Here is a 13,969-nt window from a genome sequence, read left to right as displayed (position 1 = left end):
TTGTATATACTTTTATGTTAGCTAAGGAATTAATGGAAAGTCTTTCAGAGATTAAACGTGTGATATCAAAGGGGTTAAAGTTTTTTATCTGTTGCTATCTAGTAAATAATCTGCTTTTTTAGAGTATTTGGGAAAAATATTATGAATATCCCTTCAGGAATCTACATATGAACTGCTGAAAGAAGATTTCAAACAAACTGCTGAAGTATTTGAATGAAAAAAATATATGTATGGAAACCTCTCCACTAATTGTTTTTACATTCCTGTACACCTGTCTAGAATATTTCCTACAGCATGGGGACAATGGTACCCCCTTTTTTGATCATGTAGACTCCTGACAATGATAAGTGGTGAGATTTTTTGCAAAGTAACTGTGGAATTTATTCAAGTATACCATGATTCTGGACTTGTGGAGCATTAGAAATAGTCAACACTGATACACACGCGTGGTGCTTGCCTACTACTGGGCAAAATATATTACATGTATTATGTAAAAGGAAGTCCACCACCTTATGAGACGCTATAAAATGAAAATGAACTGCCTTAAAGCAAATGCAAGAAGTTATTCAAATACCTTTGGTTAAAGGTTGAGAACCAACAAAGCATTAAATTGATCCAAATAACAGATGATATTGCAGAAAAAGAATGACCCCAGTAAAACTTACTATAAAGACCTAGAATCATTCTGAGGTGATGTCCTGATCACTGAGTAGGCATTATTAGAGGAGGGAATAGCTGACAATGTATTTACAAAACAGCTGTTAACATTCTTGGAGGAAATATAACACTTTGCCGTCTTGTATTTTAAGAATTGTGATTGTAATGATGGCCGTTTGGGGGAAGACAGCTATAAGGACATGCTTGATAGTTAATCTAACAAGACATCCTATATTAAAAAAATATATAACCATTTGTTGATACGTTAAATGATAATGTAAAGTTTTATTTATATTTAGTGGCTGTTAGGATCCTATGAGGTCATAGATTGATTTTTATCTAAGTTCATAAGAAATCCTATTATTTTGCTTGTAAGCAGAGGAAGTCATATGATTTAAAGAATCTTATAATGAATACATTTAAGAATATCATAATCTTAATGAAGCATGAAATATTTAACATCCTGCCTGTTTATTTGCTACCCACTGCATGATTTTTAAACAGTCATAAGTACATTGGATCAGTCCCAAGTATGAATATTCTCATCCTGTAGTACTGTTTTGCAATTGCTTTTTTCTTATATTTATGATTGTAACACAGTAGTGTTGAAGTGTATAATTATTGTTTCTCCATCCTATCATTTTCTGTTTTATTAACTTATTGACTAGATAAGCCCAATGGACACAGGTGTCCTTTTTCAAGGGCAACCCAGGAGCACAGTGTAACTGACTTGCTCAGAGTCATACAGAATGCAAAGCCCTCTATCTCACAAGCCTAACTGCCTTTGAAAATGCAATAAAGATGACAAAGAAGACTACCAAAAAGAAATACATTCAGTAGTAACCGTGTCAGTGGATGCCTTAATACTAATGCTGAAATAACTGCCATGAAAAACTGGATTTACTCCATTCACCATATTTTCTACAAGGAAATGAACACTTACTTATGAGTCAGTGGATTTCTAATAAAGTGGGCTCAATGAGCCCATAAAAAATGTTTGCTTGCAAGAGAATCCTAAGAAAACAAGGAAGACAATAACGTTATGCGAATTGCTTAAGGCCACGTCAGTATGTAAGTGAAAGATGGCAGGATTCAAACCCAAAGTTCTGGCTTTGCAACCCAGCATCACAACAGATATGCAAAGCTGCCTCAGTGAAATATGGAAGTAGTTTAAGCCAATTATTGATCTGCAGTGAATCTCAGTACGTGATCTTCAGGTGAACTACTTCTTATAAACTTTTTGCTTTTATGAGGTCATTGAGTTATCAGATCCAGAAGTTCAAATCTCCACTTATTTTTGTGATAAAAGACTAGTAGATTTAAAAACAAAGTTGCTACCTAACATGTAAATATCTGCGTTGGAAAAACAAATCTGGAAAATGATTACATTTTAGAACATACCTTATTATACCATCCAGTAATGAGTTCCAAGTTGCCAACAAATTTGCTAAAGGTTTCACTCTTTTCAAAGACATCTTTTGCACACTCAGGAATATCTCTTAGCTCAAGAGCGATCAAATATTTAACTTCACGCAGAACAGCAACTAACTGCAAAAATGCAACAACAGATTAAATTATTCAGTTAAAAACAATCACTTTTTGGGAAAGTGCCACAACAGTAGATTACAGCATCCTTTTAAAAGAGATGAATACAAATATATTACACAGGCATTAAATACTATTTAGTCTTAATTAAGCACAAATGTTCTACTGGATTATATATGTATCTCAAAACCATAAATATAAGAATAATAACATATCTGTCAGTATTAGTCCATAATGACTTAAGACATTCACTCCTATGAAACACAGAACCTTCACCAAAGATCAACCTTCATCAAAAGAAAAAACAAAAAAGGTTATTCACTTTTGCCATTTCTAGTCTTATTGAAGTTTACTTTATGTCTGTGACTAATAAAACACTGATACATAAACATTTACAGAACACAAATTAATGTTCAAAAGTGGAATTCAGAAAAAGGGAATTATGTAACACCTATCATAATACAATCTCTTTGAGGATGTCTCAGTCAGCACAGGGAACAGTCAGTGTTGGGACTTGTCTTGTAGAATTGCCCTCTTCCTTTGAAGTACAAGTCTCACCCAGAAATCTTCAACAATATACTCAGGGTCATTCTTGCCATAGTTCTTTTCTCTATTGACAATGCTACCAAAGTGTTACCTATAAATCCATTTGAAGATCTTGGGTTATAGTGTGTGCTACGTAACTTTCAAGTCATCTTCAGGGCTAACATTCACTACAGTAAAAGTTCAATCTCATGTAGAATGATTAACGCAACAGTTTACTAAGAGTATTTGTTGAATTGGTATTACAGGTATTCAGGAATGCTCCTGCCCTACAAAGCTTGATCTGCTTTTGGATTGAGCATTCAAGTTATGTTGTTTAGAAATATGTGTATAAGAGGACCAGGCTGCATCTCTGAAAAGAAGTTCTCCATCAGAAGGCACTTTAAACTCTTACTGCTCTGACAGAATGGGAACTTCCTGACTTTGCAGTGATTTTCTATGAAGAAAATTACATTATTTTACATAAAGGCTAAGAGAAGCCGATATATGATATGATTCAGAGACATGGTCTGCACTAAAGAGGTTCAGTGTACTGTAAGATGCAGTGGGGAAAAAATCAACTCCCATTTCAGAAAGAAATTATAGTTATAGAAGGTACTTATCACAACAGACAATGGAATCATTCTTCTCTCCGTGGTTTCATCAAACAATTGAGTTACAATGTTTGCTTAAATGTTTTATTAAGCAACAGTCATAATCCCTGACTGAAAAGGATGATGTAGTCCCTTGTCAGTCAAAGGGACATAGCCTATCGACCTGGGAGGAGAAATTAATCAGATCATGGAGCTGCAACTCAAAAAAAAAAAAAAAACAGTTGTGTATCACTTAAATTCAGTCAAAAATAATATAAGTATCCTCATGCCTCATCTAATAAATACACGTTAATGCTTTCACCAGTGAAAAGTACACTGGCACAATGGTACAACAGTTAGCTTTGCTGCATCACAGCACTTGATTCTCCATTTCCTGCTTGGGATACCTGCTATATGGAGGTTTACATATCCTCCTTGTGTTAATGCGAGATTTTACCCCTGCACTGTCAGGATGGTGCGCAAACTATATAAGCTAGTTTGGCAGAAAGTATTGTCTAACCTGACTTTAGAAGGACTGGTAGAAACAGCTACCATATCTTCATGAAAGCCTGCATGAAGCATAAATGTTCCCAGTGACCCTGAATAGTGTAAAGCAGGTATTTGAAAATGAAATAATGAATTAAAGACTGTTAGACCTTGGAGTAAGTGTTGATGGAGTATCACACTTCTAGGTAAAAAAATAGCCTTCCACATGCTCCTCATTCCCAAGAATACTAAAGTAAAAGACTATGAACTAGGCAACAGCTCAGATTAATTTTGGAAGCTCTATCAAAATATTTATCTGCACTGCTTACATTCTACTTACATCTTCTCTCAAATGACTTAAAAGATATTTTGCCGAATCAACATGGATTATTAAGAATAATTCATCTTAGAAGACCATAACAGAAATATTAAGAGCTTTACGTAGTTATAAGTCTGGCACTATGTATCCTTGCTTGTTTTAACACAGCATGTTATTGCAGTCACTAGGCAAAACCACTACTCAGCAATAACTCTTTATTAGATGCCATCATCACAAATAAACCAGGCAGATATTGAGGCACACTGGTGCTACCAAATTCAATCAGTTACTATTAGTCTGTCTTGTCCTGTAAGTCTTAAATGGCACAAGTTTTCTATAGTCCTGGTTACTTGATGTTCAATTTTTTTCCATCCAAGAAACTTAGTTTAGTACTAGAACTCTCTACCACTAACTGATATTAATTCCCTCAACTTCCTAACACTGACTCTTTCCTGTAGCAGCTAACTAATAAGCTGCCTTCCAATCAAGACAAAAAAGTTTTGAAGCTTCTCACTGAATAAGGGGGTCATATACCATGGATAGCCAGATATAGGACATGGACTCTGTGGAATGAAAGTAACATTCATGAACCTCACCAACTCTTCTTAGACAGAAGGATCCCGTGCAAACTGGAAGAAAAAATACTTAAAGGGATTTAACACACACAAGGAAAGTGCAAATTTACTTAGGGACTTTGTTTTAGTTCTCTACTAGTAAAAGCATTCTAAGGTGTTCATCATTCGACTTCAGTCTAACTTGTTTGGTAAAAAAAAAAAAAAAAGTACTTTCTTCTGAATTTCTTTTTTCTTGTAAAACATCCACTGACAGGTCTGTTGTAATGTGTTTGCTTCTTTCTTTCTTTATTTCTTTAGTTAGCAGGTAGGCAAATTGGGGTTCATTTTCAGTCATTATCTTGGTAGACAATAAAAGGAAATTAAACAATAACTACATAAAAAGTACAGTTGTGTACACTTACCATAAATGTAGATGTTCGAGTGTATTCACTGTTGCAGTCATCACACTTAGGTTATCTGCCTGCAGGTAGCCCGAATAACACAGTCTTAGGATTTCTGCTTCAGATGCTGTCGCCTCTTCCATGACGTCAGGTCGTCAGGGGTATAAAACATGCAGCCAACGCCATTACATCAGTTTTACTTGCCCCAAATGTCAGGAGCCCTCCAAATAGGAAGCTATTATATGGTGTGGAAAACCACCAGTAAAAAGTAAATACCACTGCCATTAAAAAAATGGCCATAAAGATGATAGGTAGAAAGTATAGAGAAAACCAGGGGGCTGGAGGGAGGGAAACCAGGACTGCAACAGTGAATATACTCTAAGATCTACATTTATGGTAAGTGTGCACAACTGTACTATGTTCTTTGTGTTTCACTGTTGCAGTCATTACACTTGGGTTGATTCCCAAACTGAGGAAGGGTGGAGGCAGTCAAGAAGTGTTAGAGCTGGCTAGCAGGCCTTGTAAGACTGCTGTAGCAAATCCAGCTCTGGATTCAGAAAAAATAGATAAGTGGTAATGCTTGGTGAAGGTGTGTACAGAACTCCAAGTTGCAGCTTCCAGAATGTCCCTGGTAGGGACTCCCCTGAAAAATGCTGTAGAGGAGGAAGTAGCCCTAGTGGAATGTGTTCTGATCCCCTGTGGGGAAGATTTCCCATGGTACTTATAGCAGAAATGGATGCAGTATGCTATCTTTTTGGAAATGGTTTGCTTTGCAATGGACTTGCCCTCTGCCCCTGCAGCAAAGCTGACTAGCAGCTGGTCAGATTTTCTGAAATGTTTAGTCCTGTCATGGTAGAACTTGAGCTGTCTGTGCATGTCCAAGGAGTGCAGGATCCTTTCCTCTTTATTCTGAGGATTGGGGAAGAAGGTTGGCAAATGGATGGATTGGTTTAGAGCCACACTGGACACCACCTTAGGCAAAAAGGATGGGTTAGTCCTGAGAGAAACCTGGTCAGCATTGAAAATAACGAAGGGTTCCACAGCCATTAGTGCCTGTAACTCAGACACTCTTCTTGATGAAGTTATGGCTAGAAGCAAGGCTGTTTTCCAAGAGAGGAATTTTAACTGCTGAAGCAGCAGGTTCAAAAGGGGGAAGCATGAGCTTTTCCAGTATAAGGTTAAGGTCCCAGGCAGGGGTGGGAGTTCTCCTAGGGGGCCTTAAATTGTTAGCCCTTCTCAGGAACTGTTTGATGAGGGGGTGAGAAAATAGAGAAGGTTCAGTATTATAATGAGCTGAGATGGCAGAGGCATGAATCTTAATGGAGGAGAAGGATAGGCCTCTGTGGAGTAGCTCTGCTAGGTAATCAAGGATTTCAGGTAAGGAGGGCACTGCTGTGTCCTTTCCTTGAGACTGATTCCAAGAACAATTATCTTTTCCATTTTTCAACACAGGATTTCCTAGTACTAGGCCTAATGGCCTCAAGAATGACATTCAGCACCTGTTTGCTGAGGGTTGCTGATGGTGTATTCAGGGGATAAGGCAGGCTGCAAGGTTTAGAGTTTGCAACTGTGGATGCAAAATCTGTCCCTACTGCTGAGGCAACAAGGAAGGTGTCTGATGGAGATGCCAGGGTGGCAATATTGTCAGACTGCGTAGGAGTGGGTACCAGTGCTGGCGTGGCCAGTCTGGAAAATAAGAATTGCCCTTGGCCTGTCCTGTTTGATCTTGCGTAGTACTTTTGAGGGGAGGGGCAGAGGGGGGAAGGCATAAATTGAGAGGTTTTCTCATGCGAATGATAGGGCATCCACCTTCCAGGCCCTGCTGTGAGGGTTCCTGGTGCAAAATTTGCTCAACTAGTGGTTCCCAGGGGAGGCAAACAGGTCCACCTCCGGTGTCCCGCACCTCTGGATTAGAAGTTTGAAGGAGTTGGGCTCCAATTTCCACTCGTGTGGGTCTAGTAGAGTTCTGCTTAAGTCATCTGCCAGTGAATTTTGTTTGCCTGGCAGGAATTGAGCTTGTAGGTACACTTGGTTGCTCAAGGCTGTGTTCCACAGGGCCATGGCTAACCTGCAGAATAGGTAAGAATGGGTTCCTCCCTGCTTATGTACTACATAACTGTGGTGTCGTCTGTCTTTATCAGCAGCTGTCCTGGAAGGATTAGGTATCTGAAGGCTGCCAGAGCATTCTGTACAGCTAGCATCTCTTTTTGATTAATATGCAGGAGAATGTGTCCTGGGCTTTACTTGCCTTGAATGCATTTGCCTGCCATTTGAGCCCCCCATGCATAGTCTGATGCATCTGTTGTCAGGGTTTGGGCGTTGAGGGGTTGAGTGAAAGGCAGTCCCTTGTTGTGGTTGCATGCTTCTGCCCACCAAAGGAACACAAGGTATGATAGGAATCACTGTTTCCAGGTCCTGAGAATGTTGACACCAGAGACTTTTTAAGTACCATTGAAGTTTCCTCATATGTAGTCTTGCATATGGAATTAGCAGAATGCATGAGGCCATGAACCCTAGGGCTTGCAGAATTTTCCTTGCAGATAGCTGGGTTTTGGTGGCCATTAGTTTGAAGTAGTTTGTCAAACAGACCTGCTTTTCTGGAGTGAGGAATGCCATCTGGGAAGTTGTGTTCAAGCTTGCTCCCAGGAATACAATTTTTTGACTGGGCACCAGTTGAGATTTCTTTTAGTTGATGGTGTACCCCAGTGAAGTTAGGAGTCTTTTTACAAATGCCAGGCGTTGAAGTAGCAATTCCTGACTGTCCGCCTGAATCAGGCAATCATCCAAGTATGGGAAAATTTGAATATTTCTCTGCCTGCAGTATGCAATGGCTGGAGGCAGGTACTTTGTGAATACTCTGGGTGCAGTAGATAAGCCAAAGGGAAGTGCAGAGAACTGATAGTGCATAGAGCCTGCCCTGAAACATAGATATTTCCTGCAAGACTCCCTTATGGGAATGTGCAGATAAGTTTCTTTTAAGTCTAGGGTGAATAACCAGGCATCCTTGGCTAGCAGAGGGAAAAGCTGTTGCAGGGTAAGCATTTTGAATTTCGGGACCACCAGAAAGGTGTTGAGAACTGAAAGATCCAGGATAGGGTGCCAAGAGCCCTCTTTTCTGGGCACCAGGAACAGTCTGGATTAGAAACCCTGTCCCCTTTGTTCTACTGGAACAGGTTGAATAGCCCTGATATTAAGACGGGAAAGTACTTGCTTTTGAGCCTCTGCCCACTGGTTTGAAGGAAGGTCTGGAAACCCGCTTGGGGTTGGCAGTGAATGGAAGTAGAATCTGTATTCCTGGAATACAATGTTTAGAACCCATTGGTCCTGAGTAATGGACATCCAGTTTTTGCATGAAGGGCACGTTTTCCTCCTAGGGGTGCAAGTAATTGGCTGGGAAGGATAATTGAAAAGTCATTGTGAACTTTTTACATAAGGGGGTGGCTTACCACTCCCTGCTTTTGAGGTGGGAGGACTCCATTGCTTAGATTTCTGCATACCCTGAGACTGTAGTCTTGGTGGTCTGTTTCCCCTGGGTCTGGACTGAAAAGGCCTGGGAGGGGCTGGAAAGGACCAGTTTTTAGAAGGCCAATGCCTATTGAATCTAGGTGGCTGCACCTGTAAGAAATCTTTGACAGTTTGCATAGATTTAGCTTTTTCTTCCATCTTTTTAAGAACTTATTTTGTTTTGGTGCCAAACAGACGGTCATGACTTAAAAAAGCATCTAGTAATTTTGCTTTGACATGATCTGGCAAGATTTGTTCCTTCAGCCAAGCATGCCTTCTCAGTACAGACACAGTGACTGCAGCCCTGCAAGATGCTTCTAAGGCATCAAAACCACACTACAAAGTATGTTTACTAACTTGGTTTGCAGAATGCATTAACTCTCGTAAATCTTTATTTTCTGCACAATCTGTAAGCAACACCATTTTTGTTTAATTAGTTCCATAATATGTTGCTGGTACTTCAACATGTGAAACTGGCAATTCAATGCCCTGATGGCAAGAGTTGCAGAGGTATATACCTTTTTGCCCAATCTGTCTAAAGCTATGGAATCCCTGTCTGAAGGGGTAGGGTTTTTGGTTGTAGTAGCCTTAATGCCTTTAGGTCCCTATCTGGATCCGCAGTAGGATTCTTAAAGAGAATTTTGTGAGAACCAGGTACTCTGTAGTACCTGTCAGGTTTTCTAGGGGCCGGTGGTGAAGTGTCTGGAGTAAGACTGGATTCCATGCAGACATCATCTACAATATCCAGGACAGGGGGTATAGCTAGAGGCCTGTGCCGAGGCAACTCTAAAAATTCTGAGTCTCTTTTTGGACTGAGGATAGTCCTGGCATTCCCAGCGGAAATGCTCTCTTAAAGTATGCAATGTTTCACCAAAAAAAAATCCTCTTGAATGGAGGCAGAGGGAATGGATTCCTCTGCATCTGAATCCTCATAGGTTGATAAGGGTATGTCCTGATTATCAGAAGGGTCTGAGTCATCGGACTCCTGGTCTGTAGAATCAGAAGGAAACACAATTCTTTGTCTTTTAGCAGGGGAAGGCTGGCTTCCCCTAATTACAGTAATAAGGTCTTCAGCCATTCTAAGCATTTGTTTTTGTGGCATGGGAGCTTGAGCATGCACTTTGGCCGTCGGTTTTCTAGGCGTAGTGTGAACTCTGGGCCTGAGAAACTCGGTAGTTTTAGCTAAAAATTAAGTTGTCAGTTTAATAAGAACATCGGTAGGTCGGAATACACCCTCAGAAGCCGGTGCCTGCACAGCGGCTCTGGACCCATCCAAGGTAGATACATCTGCAGGTTCCATAGTCGAAGAAGAAGCATCTCACAGCATACCGACTCCGAATGGGTCTCAGCAGAGGCCTGCGAATCTATAGAAGCAGGCATCAGGGGCTGCAAAGGTGCCTTACTGAGTACCGGTGGACTGGTGACTAGCTTAACGGAAGCATCATTGGCAGTTTTGGACCTATGTGGTCTGTCTCTGTCTTTATCTTTACGTTTTTTCAGAAGATTAGTAGTTGGATGGCTTATCAAAGCCATTTCAGAATACGAAGAATGAGAGCGAAAGAATTTAGAGACAAAGACAGCGCGACGACGAATGGTTCGGGCGTTAAGGCACAAAACCGACAGCGAGGGACGTCGTGGTCTGGGCCTAAACAGAGCAGCAGAACCAGAGGATCCAGGAGACCTGTCAGAATCTCAGAATGTTTCATAGTGAAAAGTCCATGTAAAGCTTTACGTTACTCCAGTTAAAAAGACTTTGAAAATTTATTTATTTTTTATTTATTGAAAACGAATATGTTGATGAGTATAGTGATTCTAAGTAGAATGGGAAGTCAACCTTTCTGTTTGCAACGCAGCAATGAACCTTTGGCAAATTCATTTCTGCAAAGCTTTCAGTTTCTGGGTAATTTTCAGAGTTGGAACTAATGATATGCAGAAAATATCTGAGCATGGGCAGAAGAATTTGCTTTCCAATAGCTGCTCTGCCGAATTACACTGGAGATGATATGCCATCTATAGAGTACCAATGTAACTTTATTACTCGGGTTGTGAATTTAAGAGGAGAGGTTAAAGATTAGGTTCCAAATGTGAGTTTTTTGCAGATGGTAGTCTGCAGCTTTCTTATGAATGGCTGCACCTAGCATACATTTGTAACCATTTTTTTAATTTCTTTCATTGCCTCAGTTGTTTAGAAGGAGTTAGTTTTCATTCCGTTACCTATGAGTGCTTTCCTTTTCAATCACATTTTCCAATTTGTAACTACTTGCCAAGATTCTAAAAAATAACAGCTTGTTCCCAGATTTCAGAAAATATTAACATATGGTCTTCTTAGACATTCTCAGCAAAGCTTCAGAAATCATTTCCTTATCCTGACCACTTTATACCAAATTTCTGACTACAAATTTTCAATTAAAGAAAAGGAATGCTTCTAAGTACTTTTTTATGTTAAAAGAGCATTTGGTATATCTGATCTAATAGTCGTAATAAACACAGTTCCTTTAACTGGTTTTGATAAATGTCCATTAGTCTAGTTTAATAGCCACTTGACATCATCCTATGCTCATCTGCATTTAAGAACTACTCCTGGGCAAAAGGCTAATTATTCTGCTTTGATGGTTGACCTTAAAAAAAAAAACTCAGTAAAAGTAGCAGCTGTCAAACATTGAACTAAGCCAAATACTCACACTTTGTAATTAGCTCCTTTACCAGGCAAAGGGCTATGGGATGGCAGTTGTGGCTGATTAGAAGTTAAGCAGGTCAAGATCATACTCTACATATAAACTGGTAGCATACAGTTATTTTCATGGCAAATTAACTGTGTGCAATAATACTGCAGTAAAAACTTTGCTGTGCAGTAATACTGAAAAAGCTGTTGAATAGTAAGGATAAGGGTGCATTTATTAACCCCTGAAGACGAGTGACCTCTCAAAACTGTTGCATTTAAAGTTGGGTGAATGTGCAGAACACAGGGCTTGCTCATCTGCAAAAATGCTTGTTTGTTTTTTGTTTTTTTTTAAACTGGTGTTAGCTTTATTTTTATTTAAAAAAAGAGGTTATGTACTCGCCATAATATTCTATCTGTGTTGTCCATTTTCATTCTTCCTCAACCAGTGAGTTCGGATCCAACCCTCATATCCAACTCGTCCACTTTCTAAAGATTCTAGGATCTGAATCTTGAGCTCCTCCCTTACCCATAATGCCCCTGACCACTACAACATTGAGTTTGCTGCTATTATATACTATATATATATATATATATATATATATATATATATATATATATATGGGTTCCATACACTAGATCGAATTTTCACTAATTAGAAATAGTGCATGGAATGCTCACTGCAGCGAAAGTGCACTTAATCGAAAGTGCACTTACGCGAAGTTCAGTACAACGAATGGGTGTTGTACTGAACTTCCATGCAGTACTCACGGACCTTAGGGTTAGGGCACGGGTCATAGTAAGGGGATAGCCCGTAGGGCTATCCCCTTACCATGACCCGTGCCCTAACCCTAAGTTCTGTGATGACTGCAGCGCAGTGAAGGACATAGCAATGTCCTCCACTATAGTGCGATAGTCACGAACCTTAAGGTTAGGGCATAGGTTTGGGTACGGGGATAGCTTTACTAACTATCCCCTTACCCTAACCCGTGCCCTAACCCTAAGGTCCGTGACTATCGCACCATAGTAGAGGACATAGCTTGTTTTTTATGTCCTCCACTGTGCTGCGGTGTTTTCGGTGAAGTGCACTTACGCAAAAGTTCACTTTCGTTAAAGTGAACTTTCGCAGAAGTGAGGCTTCCTATTACAAGTTCATAGTAGTGAATTAGAAGTTATGTACTTACCATAACGTTCCATCTGAGTAGGTGTATTCATTTGTCTGCAAACTGTGGGTATGGATCCGATATCAGATCCGAACCGGCATGGTTTATCCAGCTATGGATCCGAGCTCCTAGCTCCTCCCCTCACCCATAATGCCCTGCTCTCCCTACATGACCTCAGATCGAGTTTGCCCTGCACCAACTACCCTAACTAAAGGGTAACACACCCTATGCAGGACCTAACAAGGCCAGGGGGATAGGAGGGCGGGATGGTTGCAGACAAATGAATACACCTACTCAGATGGAACGTTATGGTAAGTACATAACTTCTAAATCTGAAGTAGGAGATTCATTTGTCAGCAACCTGTGGGACAGAGTCCCCAGCTACCAGAATCTTGGGTGGCCATCATGGAAGGATATTCCGGAGCACCGCGGAGCCAAAGGATGCTCTACCTCTAGACGTGACGTCCAGCTTATAATGAGTAATAAAGGTATGAGATGAAGCCCAAGTGGCTGCTGAACAAATGTCATCCAGAGGAACCCTAGACCTAAAGGCCGCTGAAGTAGAGACAGACCGGGTCGAATGGGCATGGACTCCCTCCGGTGCGGGCCTCCCAGAGGCTTGGTACGCCAACAGAATACACTGAGAAATCCAGCGTGACAAAGAAACTTTGGAAATCGGTTTACCCAGATTGAATTTGGCAAAAGAAATGAACAACTGGTCTGATTGCCTATGACCAGCTGTTCTATGAAGGTAAAAACGAAGCTGCCTGTGAACATCTAAAGAATGCAGCCTGTATTCACCTTTGTTTTGGTACTTAGGAAAGAAAACAGGGAGGTTGATGGACTGATTAATGTTAGCTTCCGAAGCTACTTTAGGAAGAAAGGATGGATTGATCCTGAGGCACACCCGGTCCGGATGAAAGATCAAATGAGGCAGTTTCATGGACAGGGCCTGAAGTTCAGAAACTCTCTTAGCCGAAGTAATGGCTACCAAAAAAGCAGTCTTAAGGGACAAGAATTTAAGATCGACTATGGCCGCAGGTTCGAAGGGGGGAGTGGTCAAGGCCTGAAGTACCAAGGAAAGATCCCACGGGGGAACCGTTTCTTTGACAGGGGGTCTGAGCAAAAAGGTGCCTTTTAGGAATGTTTTGCATAACTTTGCTGACATAAAAGACCCTGAATCATGACCAACATGGTAATGAGATATGGCCGCCAGCTGAACTTTGACCGCGGAACTACTGGCGCCATCATTAAAAAGCGTAGTAAGGAAATCTAGAACCAAAGGAAGGGGAACCGTAAAAGGATCTAGGCCTTGCCGCTCTGCCCAAATGGAGAAACGCTTCCATTTACTGCGGTAAATTTTTCTGGTAGAGGGATTGTGGGCCGCTACCAGAATGGCCTTAACTGGGGACGAGATACCGGGAGTCCTGATTAGGAGTGGAACTGGAGCAGCCAAGCAGTCAACTTCAGGTTGTCCAGGTTCGGAGTTGGTAGGTTCGATGGGTGTGATATCAGATCCGGAATGGGATCTAGAATCCAAGGTGGATTCACTGAATGAGACCTTAG

The 13,969-nt window shown here is 40.7% G+C and overlaps 1 protein-coding gene across 1 annotated transcript in view; it reads right to left on the bottom strand.

The window, feature by feature from the left end:
- The window catches only part of LOC122800226 (dynein axonemal heavy chain 17-like), a 17,083,451-nt gene that overhangs the window by 13,333,234 nt on the left and 3,736,248 nt on the right, over positions 1-13,969 (bottom strand). Inside the window, exon 14 of the mRNA XM_044069720.1 lies at positions 2,059-2,205. Within this exon, the coding sequence (XP_043925655.1) occupies positions 2,059-2,205 (147 nt within the window). The remainder of the gene's footprint in view (positions 1-2,058; positions 2,206-13,969) is intronic.

Source organism: Protopterus annectens, chromosome 4.part0 (genome assembly GCF_019279795.1).
Source record: "Protopterus annectens isolate FY-2018-M chromosome 4.part0, PAN1.0, whole genome shotgun sequence".
In the NCBI taxonomy this organism is placed as follows: Eukaryota; Metazoa; Chordata; order Ceratodontiformes; family Protopteridae; genus Protopterus; species Protopterus annectens.
Note: the sequence above shows the minus strand (reverse complement) of the source record. Positions and strands in the feature narration are given on the sequence as shown.